General features: G+C 41.8%; 2 protein-coding genes across 3 annotated transcripts in view; both read right to left on the reverse strand.

The window, feature by feature from the left end:
- Nucleotides 1-18847, reverse strand: part of LOC110522763 (cytosolic carboxypeptidase 6) — a 474879-nt gene that overhangs the window by 114530 nt on the left and 341502 nt on the right. The window lies entirely within an intron of this gene.
- On the reverse strand, nt 988-15210 carry LOC110521557 (BEN domain-containing protein 5). 2 transcript variants are annotated; one of them, XM_021599174.2, is made up of 6 exons: nt 13512-15210; nt 12309-12439; nt 11291-11759; nt 10431-10579; nt 7760-7973; nt 988-7644 (listed from the first exon to the last, which is right to left on the reverse strand). In XM_021599174.2, the coding sequence occupies exons 1-6, from the start codon at nt 13690-13692 to the stop codon at nt 7448-7450; spliced, it is 1341 nt and encodes a 446-aa protein (XP_021454849.2). In that variant the 5' UTR covers nt 13693-15210; the 3' UTR covers nt 988-7447. The 2 variants fall into 2 exon arrangements, with proteins under 2 accessions (XP_021454849.2, XP_021454850.2); XM_021599175.2 differs by having other exon boundaries at nt 11351-11759; nt 13512-13760.

Raw genomic sequence — 18847 nt, forward strand, 5'->3', positions numbered from 1 at the left:
TGAAGACCATGACCCTGCTTGAGCTGATTATATTTATACATGAAAGGGAGATCTCAGAAATGTATCCAAATTTGTGGACTGCTCTCAGAATTTGTCTTACACTTCCAGTGACCGTAGCTGAAGCAGAGAGGAGCTTTTCAAAGCTGAAACTCATCAAATCCTACCTGAGGTCCACCATGTCACAGGAACACCTTAGTGGCCTTGCTGTCATCAGTATTAACCATGCAATTGCTGGGCAGATTTCTTATGATGATATAATTGATGACTTTGCATCAAGAAAGGCAAGAAAGGTCCAGCTTTAGATGGCAGTTGTGCAATTTAGTTTGTGTGTTTCCTGTTTGAAGTGCAATAGTGTAGTAATCAGGTTCTCTTCTTTATAAGTGTGTTATTCTATTTGTGTATTTGTGTGATATAGGATTTGTGCAATTTAGTTGCAGCTGTGTTTTTTTGTTAGCAATAGGGTAATAACATTTAAAACAATATAAATATAAAACTATATACATAAATACATACAAAAAGACTCATAAATATAAAAAAAGGTAAGAAAGACAAATAGAAACCACTTGAGGTAAATAAATACAAATAAGAGAATCCAATTATTATCCAATTAATTATTAGTGTAGTTCCAAATGTCTGAATCAAAATTAGTTAGTGGGGCCCTTGCTTTGAGGATCAGCGAAGTGGAGGTGTTGTCTCCTACCTTCACCACCTGGGGGCGACCCGTCAGGAAGTCCAAGACCCAGTTGAACAGGGCGGGGTTCAGACCCAGGGCCCCAAGCTTAATGATGAGCTTGGAGGGTACTATGGTGTTGACTGCTGAGCTATAGTCAATGAACAGCATTCTTACATAGGTATTCCTCTTGTCCACATGGGATAGGGCAGTGAGGGTAGGTGTTATTTGAGCGATAAGCAAGTTAAAAAAGTTAAAAAAGAGAAGATGCAAAATGAAAGGAACTCTTTGAAAAAAAGAGCCATATGAGTCAAATGTTCTGGTAGAATAAACATCTGGATTTATTTTGTTGATCTGAACATTGAACAGGTGCAGCAAACACAGAATAATGATGCTAAGAGTCAAAGTCGGTTGTATAGCGGAGGTGTGACCGGTTTGCAAGGACATTTATTTTTATAACATTTCCTTTCTGTATAGGCCAGCTCTGGGGTATGGTGACTGTGTGAGGGTCCCCCCCCCAGGACACACTGATGAGCCACCCCCCTCCCCCCTTTTCAAACTCTGGTGCCCACGGACACATTCACAGACGTAGGCTCCCTCTACTCCCCCCACCTCAACTAACACAGGAACATGTGGGATCTCAGAAAATAGACTGTTCTTAAAACCCTCTGTGCATGTATCTCTGGCTCCAAGAAACTAGGGATTTAAAAAGACAACATCATTACAGCAGAGCCACAGATATGGAATACATATAAACATCATATATCTATGGCTCTGGTTCACAGTACTTATTGAACACGCTCTCAATTAACATATTTTGAAAAAATATTGATACGTATATATTGATATAATTTTTATAAATGTATATTCAGCAGCAAGAATGAAGGAGATTAACAAGGAGTGAAACAAAACTATTTTTTCAGAGGTCAAATTGACAATTTTTTGACATTCTTCAAATTGTCACATATCAACATGAAGATGTCAGGACATTTCACAACCATCTATTAAACATTTTTATAAGATACAATGAATGGTAAATGTCATATTCTCCTAGAGAGGTAAGTTCACAACCCTATCCAACCCAATATCTAATTTCCAGCTAAATATTAGAGACACTGCCAAGAAATACCCTAATAATGTCATCTGCAATCTGTCTGTAGAAGTGGTCACAGCATTGACCTGTGGATAACCAAACATTTGCTGAGGACCAAATCTATCTTTAACAGAACTGCCCAGTCCAGTTTGAAATTGGTTTTAGCACAACTGCCCATATAGCCAACATGCAGCAAAATAATAGCAGTATTTGGATAAATGGTGATCTGAGATGTGCTTATGAAAAGTTACCACCTTCTCAAATCTGAAGCATGCCAAAATGTACAATTCCTAGATAACTGCTTAAAGTATATTTTAAAATAAGCAAGGAACTATGATTTACTTCACTTAAAACAGAAGAGTTGATTTAGCTCAAACCAGAATGTATCTGATAGTATTTGCAAAGTGTAGTTTAACATTTTAGAAATGTGATTTGTCATTTATTTTAGGATGACCAACTTGAATAACATACAACTTAATGAGAATAAAAACATAGAAAAAATTAGCACCATTTGAGGTAAGAGAGATCAGTTAACCCGTTTGCTGGTAGCACCATCAACCAGTGAAAAGGAGCAATCAGTTGAAATACATTTTTGGAGACAACTGGGCATCCATTGACAGCAGGCTCTTTAGTAAGCATTTTTACAAAACTGATTTCCTCATAATGATATCACCTGTGTAGTACTGAGGTGTTACGAGTTTACATATACTGTACATCTGGAAATGAGTTATCAATAAGGTATTTTCCTATAGTTTAAAAAAAATATACATCATACACGAACACAAGAGAAGCAATGAGGTAGGACAGTGAAGCTAGATGAAGTATACTTGCCAATGAATTGTGGAACTACACTTAGTTCCCCAAGCCCCTTTCTCATTTAGAGTAAGCTTAACATTGGCCTTTTCTCAATTGGATTTGCCCAACTCCTGCGTCCTCTCCTCTGTCCTCTCTCACCTCCTTTTGAAAAACGTCAAAAGGTAATCGAGGAGAGAGAACATGGATGAAAATACATCTGTATGAAATGACTCCTTCTCCACTCGCGTGTCATCAGGCAGTGACATTTACATAATAATACTTGTAAAACACAAAAAACATTTAGTTAGTTGTGCAAGATATTTTATAGATGAAAACTGTAACTAGTATAGTTTTAAAACATGTGCATGTTTTTCTCCAACGACAAAACAAAAGGAAGTGTGGCAGACTTTAAAAATCTTCCGCGAAGGACTCCGGTTTGATACACAACACTTTTTTAAACCTTTAACTAGGCAAGTCAGTTAAGAACAAATTATTATTTACATGACGGCCTACCGGGGAACAGTGGGTTAACTGCCTTGTTCAGGGGCAGAACAACATTTTTACTTTGTCAGCTCGGGGATTTGATCCAGCAACCTTTCGGTTTCTGGCCCAACTCTCTAACCCCTAGGCTACTGTACCTGTCGCCCCATCCTTGATGAAAGGTGGTTATCGAGGAACGGAGGCCACTCTTCCGTTCACCTACTAACAAATTTACATCTCCTCAACACTTATCGGTTTCAGTGTCATGGAGAGAGAGTGAAGGACGGACTTTTGCCCAAATTAGAAAAAAACATTGTATCCGAGGTGGTGATATTGGGCTTCATGAATCACACAGCACAGCGAGGAAGAGAGAGCAGTGGGACTCACTGCCATAATGACGTTATGACAAATCTTCCTTATGAACAACCTCATATCCACTGCATACCTAAGGAAGTGCTGTCAGTACGCCTAGTGGCTGTGATAGGAGGAGGAACACTGGGCAGTTTGGTGGGTTAAACCTGGACTGGTCCTCAGCATGTTTTCATGAACGGGTCAGCCTTTCAGTTGACACGTCTAATATTATATCTTCATTGCTACTTAACCATACCCCCTTTTTTGGCATCAGAAAACAAACGAGTAAACAACATTAACAACATGTGTCACAGGAATTCATAGCGGGCCACACAGCAGAACAGTTTTCACACAAACTAAAAGCTAAATGCATGTAATGTAATACATACTGTGCGCAAGGACCCAACAGGACCATGTTGATCTCTACAGAAATGATAGGACATCTACATTAGGGAGAATATTTAAAAACAAAAATATATTTAGTCTCTGTGGTAGCTTAGATAACTCTGGACTAAAACCTTGGCAAGGGACATTTTTGTGCAAGTTCAACCCCCCTCTCCATTATCAGCATTCAACATTTTGGCTTAATATAACCACTCACCCACAACAACACTCAAGATACCCAGCATCTTTACACATTCAGTTAAGAGCACACAATCCAGTAGTGATGCACATTTTCAAGGTCCTTGAATTTGTGAATCACTTTAGATGATGAAAAAGCACAGTACAGTCCCTGCTTGTTTCATATGTCAACTTGCCCGGATCCCCCCAGCCAGTCCCCATGCTGTCTGTTTGTACTAAGCTCAGGGATCCTGCCAGCCCTGTGGATAAGAGCTGCCCTCCCCTGCTGTATAGCCATTCCAATACATGACCTGTCTGGTAACACAGATGGATCCAACATTTAACCAGAGAGAGAATGGCACCTAGTGCAGTCTGGGGTTTAGCATGCTTCTACTGTCAATAAGAGCAAAGCTATAGCAATGCAACAAGACACTTTGCCTATGTTTTCTTAAGCATCATCTGGGTGGCCATAGGGATCACTGGCTGTGAGGGCTGAGTGAGGCCAGGCCATGTACTGTATACCTAATGGCCATGCCCACTTTTAACCATTAGCTGTCTAAAGAGCTGGAGGGAGGGGCCAGTTATAAATCTTGGCTTTCCTAACAACTAGCTACTCATCAGCACTACAAAATACAGGGAAGGTGCAATTTCTCACATTTTAAAAGTTGTCTGTAAAAAGAACAAACAGCAGACTGAGATCCATCCGTGTCCAAAAAGGACTATGTTTTTTGTTGTCGCCGATCATTCAACCAGGATATAATTCCAGCTGAACTTCCAGTGTTCCCACTGAACCCTAATCTACATCTTTAAAAAAAACACATCATTGAAATAGTGGGGCCAATTCAAAGCACATAAAAATAACAGTCAAAACATGGAAAATATAAACAATGGGACAAGAGAACAGCAGACAGAAGATTAGCGCAACATTTTAAAGAACTAGCTAACATACAGTTCCTCTCTGTATAGCTCTACCGTCTGGTTCATACAGGAAGGACAAAAACATCCTTTACATATTAGTTTCATGCCTAAAGCCCATTCCAATGCCTGGGGAGTGGCATGTTGGTGAGAATAGGCAAACCCTGGGGAATATAAAGCACTGTGTGCCAGAGGCATAGCTTACTGAGGACCACTCTTCACACGTATTCAGTTCATACAAATAAACCAGAACTCAGACCTATCAGGACCATTTAAAAGGTGCATCGATTATTATTATTAGTCTTTTTTCCTTCTTCTAAATAGCCAAAATAAGTTGAGACCAAATCGGTTTTGCAAACAAATCCATTTCTTTACAAATGGAGAATCTGTCACAAGAGATTTAAAGTGCGTTCATTGATTGATTTGAAAATACAGCCCGTCCTTAAAATAGGGGAAATTTAACCCTTCCCTTCAGTCGATTTATCTGAAGTCAATTTGACCATGACTTTGACCTTTGCGCTAGAGAAAAATGGTTCTCTGTGCAGTAAAGATATATCCTTGGGGATCACAAGGACATTAGTATGTTCTCCCTGTGATGTTCAGAGGCCGAGGGACAGGGATCTGATGTCATAAATGTTATTAAATCTAATTTAGATTTACGACTTTGATTTACTGTACCAAACATTTGGCTAAATGTTAAACAGTTGGGTCTATCAACTTAGGGATAAAAGCATATGAAAGAGGACATTCTCAGCTACTGGAACATAAAGACATTTTGGGAGGTTAAAGTAATTTGTGATGTACTTCAAATTGAGGTCAAATTGAGTTGTAGGCCGAATCGAACATAAGGGAAGGGTTATATTGACTCCTAAAGACATTACTTTAAATTGTGGTTTGCCTAGTTTATTTTTCATAGAGATTACCGACGTGAGAGACACTTCTTTTCTTTGAGTTTAGATGCTTCTAATCTACATTTGGATACAATATCAAGCTTAAAGCCCCAAAAAATTAACAAACATAAAAATGACCGCCAGGTAACAAAGGAATTACAATGTCAATAAAAAAAAATACAGGAGTTTACCATGTTAATGTGTAAGTCGGACTAAAAACTGAAAAGTACATGACTTGTGAAAAGAGACTAGTTATATACACTAAAATATCCCCACAGCTTAACAAAACATTGATCGAACTGTAAGAAATACAAAAGAAAAACCATAGACACAAACAAAAATACATAGAAAGTGAAGAGGCAAAAAGGCTTGACAGGCAGACCTGCAGGTGATTCACAGTTAGCCACATGGTCACAGTTGAGAATTCAATCCGCAGCATTTAGTTCCAGGTTGCAGACAGCCAGACAAACCGTTTGGGGAAAAAACATTTGAAAAGTTCTGATGGCATGTCATTGGAAGTTGTCACTATATAGCAATTCATTCCCAGTGGTGTGCCTCAAAGAAGAGGGCTGTGAGAGAGCAGGAATCCTGCTTTATCCAGGGATCTAGCCAGGACACTGACCACTGCAGACAGCTTTACCCACAGCCAAACAAACACAGTACCTGACAAACTTTCACATTCAGACACCAAAGTGCAGTTTAAAGATATCAGCTTTACTTTAGATTAAAATCACATCTTACTAAATAACTGGAGGACACAGTCCCCAATGATTCCCATAAACATAAAGCCTTTCTGGGCTTAAAATCTTGTACCACAACTCCAAAACAGTTGAACGATCTGCAGGACAGCTTGAATAAAGACACTACTACAACAATCACATTTATGTAAACTCAAGTTGGATCTCTCAAGTAGGGTATATACACTGTTAATCATTATCCAGAAAACATATATTCTCAAGACCGTTACACGTCTGATGTGGACAAGCACCACAGACAAATAATGATAAACCTCGCTCTACCAAACTCTTCATGTTTATTGGTGCTCTGTACTATGGAAATCCAAATGGCATATTCCCATGGTAACGAGACCTCAAACCTTGCATCCCATCTAGATGACCACACAGCAATAATCTCTCGGGCAACGGAATATCTGCACAATGTGGCATGTATCAATTAAGACATGTATATCAGAGAGACCCTGTTGAAAAAGTGCGTATTAACAACCTCCCCACGTCACTTTAAGTACCAATAGCACACACAGAGACTCAACACTAAGGCCTTCAGTGTGGCTAACCTCTGAATCGCGACAAACTAGCATGTCCAGAATATCTTCTTACAAATCAGAAGTTATTTGTCAAGGGAAATCACTAAGAATATTAGGACACAACGTCATGTTCTGACACAGAATATTTGGTTGGAGCGCCACTGCATTCTCTCACAACCAGATGATTGATTTAAGAATCTCTCACACCAGTTCATACGACACACCAAAACACTTAACCACTCACTGCATTGATTGACAGGTAAAGCTGTCTTGCAGGTAAAGCTGTCTTGCAGCTAATGGATTAGGGCCTTGGGCACCTACTGAGGATCTCTAGTGCTGGCCTGGCACACATGAACCTACCCACCCTCTTCTGTTTCGGCAGTCCAAGAAAAGAGAATGAGCTCTAGTATGGTGACAACTTTTCATCACTACATGCCATCGTAGGTGAAATTCTCCATCTTGACGGTTTGTCTAATGAGCAGCTTCGATTCCCGCCTCTCCTCGTTCTTGATGGATTTGTTGATATCCATAATTTTTTCACAGATGTATTTGTTCACTTTGGACAATCTTTGTGTGATCTCTGCGCCGTCCGCCGTTTCTTGAGACACTCGGTCATACAGACACTCTGCAAAAAAGGGAAAAAAATAAGTGTGTATTGTTCAACAAATCACAGAGATATTCCAAACGTTGAGTTGCAAAACGTGCCCAAAACATCTGACAACAGGCCTATACAGTTTTACCTCTAACTATTTTGAGCTTGCTTGGGGAGAGGGGGGGCTTGGGAAGGGCATCTTTCTTCTTTTTGGTGGCCACACCAGTGACACTCCTGTTCTTGAGGGTCTCAGTGCCCCAGATCATGACGGCCAGGTTCTTGGTGAACTTGGAGTCTCCCTGTGTCCGCTGGAGCTGGTGCCACTTCTCTTCCTGAACCCAGATGCCCCCGCCCAGGTGCACCTGCAGTAACGCAGCACAGATATGTAGTGAGGGTCACCTACACTCAGATCTGAGGCTACACTATAACCAACAGCAGCAAACGCCCATCCCACAACCATTCAGCCCAAATAAGATATCAAAGGGCCATGTTTCAGCAGCTACATACAGTGCCTTGCGAAAGTATTCGGCCCCTTGAACTTTGCGACCTTTTGCCACATTTCAGGCTTCAAACATAAAGATATAAAACTGTATTTTTTGGTGAAGAATCAACAACAAGTGGGACACAATCATGAAGTGGAACGACATTTATTGGATATTTCAAACTTTTTTAACAAATCAAAAACTGAAAAATTGGGCGTGCAAAATTATTCAGCCCCCTTAAGTTAATACTTTGTAGCGCCACCTTTTGCTGCGATTACAGCTGTAAGTCGCTTGGGGTATGTCTCTATCAGTTTTGCACATCGAGAGACTGACATTTTTTTCCCATTCCTCCTTGCAAAACAGCTCGAGCTCAGTGAGGTTGGATGGAGAGCATTTGTGAACAGCAGTTTTCAGTTCTTTCCACAGATTCTCGATTGGATTCAGGTCTGGACTTTGACTTGGCCATTCTAACACCTGGATATGTTTATTTTTGAACCATTCCATTGTAGATTTTGCTTTATGTTTTGGATCATTGTCTTGTTGGAAGACAAATCTCCGTCCCAGTCTCAGGTCTTTTGCAGACTCCATCAGGTTTTCTTCCAGAATGGTCCTGTATTTGGCTCCATCCATCTTCCCATCAATTTTAACCATCTTCCCTGTCCCTGCTGAGGAAAAGCAGGCCCAAACCATGATGCTGCCACCACCATGTTTGACAGTGGGGATGGTGTGTTCAGGGTGATGAGCTGTGTTGCTTTTACGCCAAACATAACGTTTTGCAGTGTTGCCAAAAAGTTCAATTTTGGTTTCATCTGACCAGAACACCTTCTTCCACATGTTTGGTGTGTCTCCCAGGTGGCTTGTGGCAAACTTTAAACAACACTTTTTATGGATATCTTTAAGAAATGGCTTTCTTCTTGCCACTCTTCCATAAAGGCCAGATTTGTGCAATATACGACTGATTGTTGTCCTATGGACAGAGTCTCCCACCTCAGCTGTAGATCTCTGCAGTTCATCCAGAGTGATCATGGGCCTCTTGGCTGCATCTCTGATCAGTCTTCTCCTTGTATGAGTTGAAAGTTTAGAGGGACGGCCAGGTCTTGGTAGATTTGCAGTGGTCTGATACTCCTTCCATTTCAATATTATCGCTTGCACAGTGCTCCTTGGGATGTTTAAAGCTTGGGAAATCTTTTTGTATCCAAATCCGGCTTTAAACTTCTTCACAACAGTATCTCGGACCTGCCTGGCGTGTTCCTTGTTCTTCATGATGCTCTCTGTGCTTTTAACGGACCTCTGAGACTATCACAGTGCAGGTGCATTTATACGGAGACTTGATTACACACAGGTGGATTGTATTTATCATCATTAGTCATTTAGGTCAACATTGGATCATTCAGAGATCCTCACTGAACTTCTGGAGAGAGTTTGCTGCACTGAAAGTAAAGGGGCTGAATAATTTTGCATGCCCAATTTTTCAGTTTTTGATTTGTTAAAAAAGTTTGAAATATCCAATAAATGTCATTCCACTTCATGATTGTGTCCCACTTGTTGTTGATTCTGCACAAAAAAATACAGTTTTATATCTTTATGTTTGAAGCCTGAAATGTGGCAAAAGGTCGCAAAGTTCAACGGGGCCGAATACTTTCGCAAGGCACTGTAAATAAGTAAGGGGCAATGGGTTCCAGCCTGGATGAATTGCACTGAGTATTTATAATGGCATAGAACCCCAGAATGACACATTGTGTAAGTCTGCACCAAACAACGCTACAAGCGGAATGACAGACCTGCCCTGAGTTATAGGTGAGCTAATGCTGAGAGCGCCATGTGTGCCACCCTGCCTTTATCACTGAGAAGTCTTCAGGCTGGCATCCAAAGGCTTTTCTCTTTGCAGCTAATGTGCCTTAGGCCCATGGCCAGCAGACAAGCTTTTCACTGCTCTTAACTTAGAGGAACCCTTTCTCTATTTTCTTTCTAGGGCTACCCGTCAGTCACTTAGATTCCTCCGGTAGAAATAATTAATAGCAGGCAATGTGTGAGAGTTCTAATTTGCTTTTGTTCTTCACGCTTGAACTGAGAGGCTCTCTGCTTGGAACACAAATTCCCCCGTCATGTGAAGCAGGCAGAATTACGTGTGTAGCCCTGCAACCACTAACAGGGCAATAAACAGTGCTGATGCTGAAGCTATAATAAGGACAATCATCTCAGCCTTGTTTACCCTCAAGGAGAGGAGAAGGCTAATTTAATGCAAGTTTATGTGTAAGGGAAAATGTAATGCTTCCTCCCCATCAAAGCGACCACAGCGAGGAAGATGGGGGGGGGGCTGGAGGTGGTTAGACTCACCTTGCCATCATTAAAAGTGTAGACTGTTCTTGGGGAGGGGGAGTGGCTGGAGCTGGTATTGGCCTCTTCTCTGCACACTTCCTGTGGCTCAATGATGGGCTCCACCACCTCTGCTTTGATTGTCTGAGTGCCATTGTCATGCATAGGCTCTGTATGAGGTGCAAAATCAAAAGTAAAGTTGAGATGCATATCTCTAGGCATACTGTGTAGTGTAGTCTCTCAGGAACAACAAGCCTAGAGCACTAACCGAGTCTTTGACTCATCCACAACAGCATGTGGTCAGGGAGTTCTAGTCTTAGCTTTGGACCAGTACATGCAGCAAGGCTTCCCTGTGCACCGAGACAGCGGGACTATTTTAGCCCAGTAAGCTGGCTTGGTGGCTGGCCACACTAAGCTCTAATGTAGCTGATGAGTTTTAATATCGGTCAGCGCACTACATTCCTGATCCCAAAGCACCCTGGCCAGTCTAATCTTTAGCCTGTCCATTAGACCGCCTGGCCCCCATATCACACCCCAGGGGCCCCAATGCAAAACATGTGCAGCTGGCCATGGGACTGGCTTAAAGGGAAAATCCACTCAAAATTGTAGTATTCATTTTTGTGGAAGAAGCATTGAGTGAACAAGCACTTGACACTCAATATTTATTTACATTTTTTGCAAAACCAAAGTCACTGATACTGATTCCCCCCCTCCCCCTCTCAAAAACAAATGATAACAACCAATTCTTTCATAACTTCTGGTATCAACTGTGCATCTGATCACTAAAAGCAATATAAGAAGGTACCCAAACCTACAAATTCAAAATCCAGACAACTCTAAATGTGGCTGACACTAGTCTAGTAAAACAGTTTTTTCTTAACCTGAACAGATGTGCATGGGAGGCTGCAGTGAGAGGTGACTGGTGAGTGTGTGTCTCTCACCGCTGCCCAGCCTCATGAGGAGCACATCCTGCAGCCTCCTGTTGAAGTCACGTAACTCCTTCACTTCTGTCAGCAGGCTGCCATACTCCTTCAGCTTCTTGGCCTGCTGGACCAGCTGCCTGCGGGTTCTCTCCAGCTCCTGCTGTAGCCTCCTAACCTCCTCCTCCTGCTGCCTGTAGCTGTGGACCAGCTCCTCATACAGAACCCGCGGTACCACCGCATCCTCAGGCCCAGAGTCCCCCTCCTCTTCTTCCTCTTCTTCCTCCTCCTCCTCCTCCATCCTGTCCTCCTCCAGGTCCTCCTCTCCCTCCATGCAGGAACTCACAGCATTCCTCTCCAGGCGGGCCACCACCGCTGCCAGGCTCTTGGAGGAGTTGGCAGTGGGACGCCCATGGTCCGGTGTCTGAGCCTGTGGAATCAAAAGGGACTTTATGCAGTTAATCATTGTTTAAAACACAAGGGATATGAATGTGATAATGATGTGGAGACTGCATCATCATTTCATGTGATAAGAGTGATCTGGTGTGTCATAACTGTCATCATTTCAGTCTAATAGAACACTTATGTTACGAATGTTTGACTATGTATCCATGGCTGTGGGGGGCTTTGCTTGACAAAATTATACAGATGGGCTAAAATCACTGGGAAGAGTGGTGTCATGGAGGTCTTGGATGAGCAGCTCAGAGGATTTGCAGCTGTCCAGAGTGCTACATGTGTTAATCCAGCATATTGTAAAAAATAAAAAATAAATAAAACAGCAGGAAACATCCAAAACTCAGTTAGTTAAATTATCAAAAGACAAATTACCATCAGTATTCTTCATATTCCTCATGAACCGCATTATATTGGTGAAGAGGTTGAATCACACACCAACAATTTCACAGAGCCCCAAATCACAGAAATGCTCTAACAGTTTGAAAACTATGAATACTAGTTGACTAGCTTTAGTTGCACCTACCTTTTTATGTCTCAGTGGCAGTCGTTCCTCCCCAAAGTGGTTCTCAACTGAATTTCCCATATTCCTTGTTGACATCTTCGGAATTTTCATCTTTTTTTGCATTATACTATGTTCAAACTCATCAACGTTATCTGCAAAATAGATCTAAGTGTCAGCAAGCATTTGATATATAAAGTCGAGACAGAAAAAAATCGAAGGGAATTTTCCAGGACGTTATGGCAAATACGAGCCAGCTAAAGACCGTTCATCCATGCAGCTCATCTCAATCTTGTTTCACCCATCCCTAGTAAACAAGCTGTATGTAGTTTTTGTTTTCTATCCAACTAGCTAATATAGTTAGTTAGCTATCCAGTGTGGACCGAGAATGGTTAGCTAGCTACAGCACGAGAAACAACAACAAACCTAGTTAATGCACTCAACTGACATTAGCCAGGGACTGTTCGAACACGAGGATTAGTAATCTAGCTAAATACCCTAGCTACTGTAGATGTTGAAAATGTATATGTGGCTGCTCTGTTACACGATGCATGTGTGAATGCATGCACACAACGTTACACTCATATGTGTCGAGGACACGTTATTGAAAGCTATAATAACCGTTGTGATGTATACATATTGCTAGCTAACTTGTATGCAGCTGGCTTGACGTTGTCCGACCTAGCTAGCAAAGGTCGATTGATAGTGGTTGCCATCACATCATGAAGCTAGCTAGCTATCATATCAACAACCGTGTAGAGGTGTTGGTGTGTATTGCTAGCTAAAATAACTTATCCAATGTTAGTAAACAATCTGGATGAGTATGTGGCTGGCTAAGCTAACGCGTTAGCTAGCTAGCTGACTGGCTAGCAAGCTAACGTTAATGTCATAGTTAGTTAGCGAACGTTAGATATATTAGCCAACTAAAAACAATGTCATCAAGAAAACCAACGTTAACTAGCTGTACTATGCAAAAATGTGATACGACAACAAATGCCGCCCTGAAAAATAACCGTATGTAAACTAGGTAACGTTAGCAATAGCATCGTAGCGAGAACATTGTTGTCAGCTTGATAACTAACGTTAGCTAGCGAACTTTGTGTTTGACAGCAGACCGAAAAGGCATGTTTTCTTATTCTCTAGGAGCTGTCTAGTCTCACTTTTTCAAACGATTGAACTATTTCAATTCATAAACAGTCAAACAAAGAGAGCACGAAGATAACGTACCTGCAAGGGCAAGAATCTGTGCTTTGCACGACTGGCCTGTACCATTATCTTCTGTTCTGAGAACCAGATACACCTTCTGATTATCAAAATCTGTTTTGTGCAGAGGTCTAAAATCTTTCACATTTGAAGCGGGTAAAGCGTAACACATATCGTCTTCCAAGAACCTCACAAAAGCATACATTATTTCTCTTTGGTCTTGCACTTTGGATATGGTTGACAGTTTTCCCTCTATAAGTATAAAAAATATATATATATAAACCACAAAGGGGAATTGGGAAGGGCTTCTATTCTGCACTCTGCTACTCTGGCCTGGTCTACATCATTTCAGGATATTAGCCGCGCGCTCCATCACAAGACCTTGCTAATAGAAACAAGAATGAGCTTCTTATATTTTTCTTAAATTGAAAATTAATTAATTAAATTATTGAAATAATGAAATAAAGTGTATATACTGACTGACAGGTAACAGGCCACACTACCTACGCATCTACCCTACATAATATCCTAAAGTAAAGACAATGGCAGGAATTCAATCAAACCTTCATTTTAGAACCTCTTGTTTTCTTTTTTTTTTTTTTTTTTTTTGCACCAGAACGTTTTTTATGCATTGGAAGTACATTTTTGTGGCACAGAAAATGTGATTGATTTAAACCTTCAACTGTAACTCAAAAGGAGATGAAGGATAGCACCTTGTTGGTGATTGTGACTGTCTGCGATAAAGCACACATTTATACATCACTCATTACAGAAGTTTATTCTAAAGGAATCTTTATTTTGGTATTTGTACAAACATAAATTATGGTTTGAAATACAGTTAAAGTCAACTTCCTCAACTACTGAGGATATTCAAGAAACATAGTCCCCGGTGAGCTGACTACAAGATTTCAGCTTTTTGTCCTGCTGTTTCTTTCCAGATACTTTCAGCTAGAAGAGCAAAAAAACATAATGATCGTAATCAATAAATTCACCTATTACTTTCATTCTGCCTCTGTAGGTTCCATTGAGTCCTCAACCCCTGGAATGAAACCAAGAGAAGAGAAGAAGGCCACAGAGATGATTATCTGGTCTGATCACTGATTCCATTTGTTTGTGGGCGTACAAGTGTGTCTCAGTCAATGTGTTGCCTGGTGTACCTTTTAATCTTTCCCTTTTTTTTTACACTAGATGACAAAGTCCATCTGACAGAAAGGGAACTGTTTGCTATTGTAAAATAGTCCGGTTGTTACACAATGGGATGGATTTCTTCACTTGTATTTTAATAGAGAGTAGCATAGTCGATAAATGGCACTAACAATGTTTTTCTGCTTCGCCAGTCGTAATCGAAAAGTAACTCATGCAGAACTTGGATGCTGTTCTCGTCTGTAATTTCATTGCATTTTTTTTTATTCAGATCAGACATCAAGGCTTGAGGCATAGGTTGCTGTTATGTTAGTGTGAGTTTTCCCTTGTTGAGGGTTGTGAGAGATATGCTGGTCCAGTGGAGATGTTCTCAGACGGAGAATGAGGACAGGTATCTGGATGGCTATTTCAATTATTGTAATAGAACTAGATCTCCTATTTCAATATGGTAACTGCTTTTATCTCTGGGGTTGTGCAAAATACTGCAATGCTAATATTCATAGGAACCTTTGTTGTGTATCAGTTTGTCAATCACTGCCAGCAGCATACCACCCTGCATCCCACTGACACTGAGCAGGGTTGGTCCCTGGATTGGAGACCAGATGCTGCTGGAAGTGGTGTTGGAGGGCCAGTAGGAGGCACTCTCTCCTCTGGTCTAAAAATAATGCCCCAAGGCAGTGATTGGGGACATTTCCCTGTGTATGGTGCTGTCTTTTGGATGGGACGTTAAACAGGTGTACTGACTCTCTGTAGTCACTAAAGATCCCATGGCACTTATCGTAAGAGTAGGGGTGTTAACCCTGGTGGTGTCCTGGCTAAATTCCCAATCTGGCCCTCATACCACCATGGCCACTTAATGATCCCCCAGCTTCCAATTGGCTCATTCATTCCCCTGTAACTATTCCCCAGGTTGTTGCTGTAAATTCGAATGTGTTCTCAGTCAATTTACCAGGATAAATAAAATAAAATAGACAACAATTCTCTGAAATTCTGAAATAGTAAGACAAAGAACACTTTAATAAACAAGACCAGTGAGTCTCACTGGTAGACAAGAGATTTCAGCAGTTTCTCATCTCCAATGAAGGATTACTGTTAATCTAATCTACTGTTTAATTGCTAGGTCCTCAAGCCCATGTCTGGCACAATAATACCGCTCAATTCCAGGAGCTGTTGTCTTGAAGTGTCTCAGGCTTAAGACTGAACTTCCCCTATCCTACCTCAAGCAACCTGACCCCAGCATGTAGCGTAACAGATCTGCACACTAATTCTATATACTGTGGAATGAGAATAGATATACTTAAAACCATTACAACTATGAAGTTTCCCCACCCTTAAATACATAAAAGCAACATGTTAAACACACATTTATAGAACAGTTAGAAGGTAATACAAACGCTATTAAAAGAGCACTTAGGCCACATAAAGGATACATTTTCCTGAAGCTTTGGGAGCAGTTGGCACTGTAGACTTTAGTCAGTGCAGAGTCAGACATCATGTCCTGCCAATTACCTCCTCGCTGCCTTCCTCATTTATCTTTATTGGTGATACATTACCCCGTATTAAAAATAGACATGGGATAATAGCAGTAATGATGTTGATGATGGAATTAGACTGCTGAGACGGACGTCATCTCGTTGTGACTGGAATTTAAACGGGCTTCGCATTATGATCACAGCAGGTCTTTAGTGCCTCCATGCCTGTGTGTTGGACGGGGTTTTCAAGTGGATGTGGGATTTTGGTGGAAACGCTGTGACATTAGGTATTATTAGCATAAGCGCACAGCCAAAACAAAGAACCTGTGCCAATCTGTGCGATGGACAGACGCAAGCACAGGTGTGTCTGACGGCTGGCCGGGGCTGATGGCAGCAGGTTGGCATGCAGAATGCTATGCCCTTGGCCAAGCATATGAGAGTACAGCAGGGACAGCAGGATCAATTGGACAACTATTAGAAGTATGCCTTAAGATCATGTGTTTAAGGGAAACACTCACAGGAAATGAGGGTATGGTAGTAAATCCAAGACAGGCTTTTTAAAACATGGGAGAGTCTATTTTTCAAGGGACTATTTACATAAAAATAATGCTTTTATTTTTGGGGTGGAGTTGTGTCTTAGTAGAGTTCCTTTATTTTGCCTGTTAATTAACATTTCATTAAAAACTAGGCGACCATGAAGTAGTCAGACTTCCAAACTGACAGCAAGAGCACGAACAAACTTTATTGTGTAACTCCTTCATTAAATATTTAAAGAGGTATCATCGCTCCCCCCGCCATCCTGCAGAGTATTCTCATTGATACACTAGAGTAAATTTATATTTTCTTAAAAGAACAAATGACTGCTGCAGAAATAGTGATCATATTTCAGTGCCGGTCAATTCAGCTCATTAGGGCCACTCTTCCTCCAGGGAATTTTGTATTGATTGGCGAGGGTCATGGGGCTATATTCTGCACTCTCGTAATATGAATTCTCAAAGCTGTATTAGTATGGACAGAAAGAATATAAAGAATTGACACTACAGTTATTTAGCTGAAAGTCGTTGGCCATTTGCTGCATATACGCTACATGACCAAAAGTATGTGGACAACAGCTCGTCGAACATCTCATTCCAAAATCATGGGCATTAATATGGAGTTGGTCCCATCTTTGCTGCTATAACAGCCCCGAATCTTCTGGGAAGACTTTGCACTAGATGTTGGAACATTACTGAGAGGACTTGTTTCCATTCAGCCACAAGAGCATTAGTGAGGTCGGGCACTGATGTTGGGCAATTAGGCTTGGCTCACAGTCGGTGTTCCAATTCATCGTAAAGGTATTCGATGGGGTTTAGGTCAGGGCTCTGTACAGGCCAGTCAAGTTCTTCCACACCGATCTCGACAAAATATTTCTGTATGGACCTCACTTTGTGTACAGGGGCATTGTCATGCTGAAACAAGAAAATACCTTCCCCAAACTGTTGCCCCAAGTTGGAAGGCCAGAATCGTCTAGAATGTCATTGTATGCTGTAGCGTTAAGATTTCCTTTCATTGGAGCTAAGGGGCCTAGTCCAAACCATGAAAAACAGCCCCAGACCAATATTCCTCCTCCAACAAACTTTACAGTTGGCACTATGCATTCGGGCAGGTAGCGCTCTCCTGGCATCCGCCAAACCCAGATTTGTCTACTGGGGGGCCTCCTGAGTGGCGCAGCGGTCTAAGGCACTGCATCGCAGTGTTTAAGGCGTCACTACAGACCTGGGTTCAATCTCAGGCTGTGTCACAGCTGGCCGTGACCGGGAGACCCATGAGGCGGCGCACAATTGGCCCAGCGTCGTCTAGGTTAGGAGAAAGTTTGGCCGGCCGAGATTTCCTTGTCCCATCGCACTCTAGCTACTCCTTGTTGTGGGCCGGGCGCCTGCAAGCTGACTTCAGTCGCCAGATGGACAGTGTTTCCTCCGACACATTGGTGCGGTTGGTTTCCGGGTTAAGCGAGCAGTGTGTCAAGGAAGGGTTGTGTTTAGGAGGACACATGGCTCTCAACCTTCGCCTCTCCCGAGTTCATTGGGGAGAAAAATGGGAAAAATGTAAATAAATGAGTCTGTTGGACTGCCAGATGATGAAGGGTGATTAATCACTCCAGAGAACGTATTTCCACTGCTCCAGAGTCCAATGGCGGTGAGCTTTACACCACTCCAGCATTGCGCATGGTGATCTTAGGCATGTGTGCGGTTGCTCAGCCATGAGAACGCATTCTCCATAGACAAACATTGGCAGTAGAATGGTCTTACTGAAGGGCTCACTAAGCCCTTAACCCATTTCATTAAACTCCCAACAAACAGTTATTGTGCTGACATTGCTTCCAGAGGCAATTTGGAACTCAGTAGTGAGGACAGACAATTTTTATGTGCTCCGTGCTTCAGCACTCGACAGTCCTGTTCTGTGAGCTTATGTGGCCTACCACTTCGTGACTGAGCCGATGTTGCTCCTAGATGTCTCCACTACACAATAACAGCACTTACAGTGAACCTGGGCAACTCAAGCAGGGCAAAAAATTTGACAAACTGACTTGTTGGAAAGGTGGCATCCTATGACGGTGGCATTTTTAAAGCCAGTGAGCCCTTCAGTAAGACCGTTCTACTGCCAATGTTTGTCTATGGAGAATGCATGGCTGTGTGCTCGATTTTATACACCTGTCAGCAACGGGTGTGACTGAAATGGCCCAATCCACTAATTTGAAGGGGTGTC

The sequence above is a fragment of the Oncorhynchus mykiss genome, chromosome 30 (genome assembly GCF_013265735.2).
Source record: "Oncorhynchus mykiss isolate Arlee chromosome 30, USDA_OmykA_1.1, whole genome shotgun sequence".
NCBI classification, from domain to species: domain Eukaryota; kingdom Metazoa; phylum Chordata; class Actinopteri; order Salmoniformes; family Salmonidae; genus Oncorhynchus; species Oncorhynchus mykiss.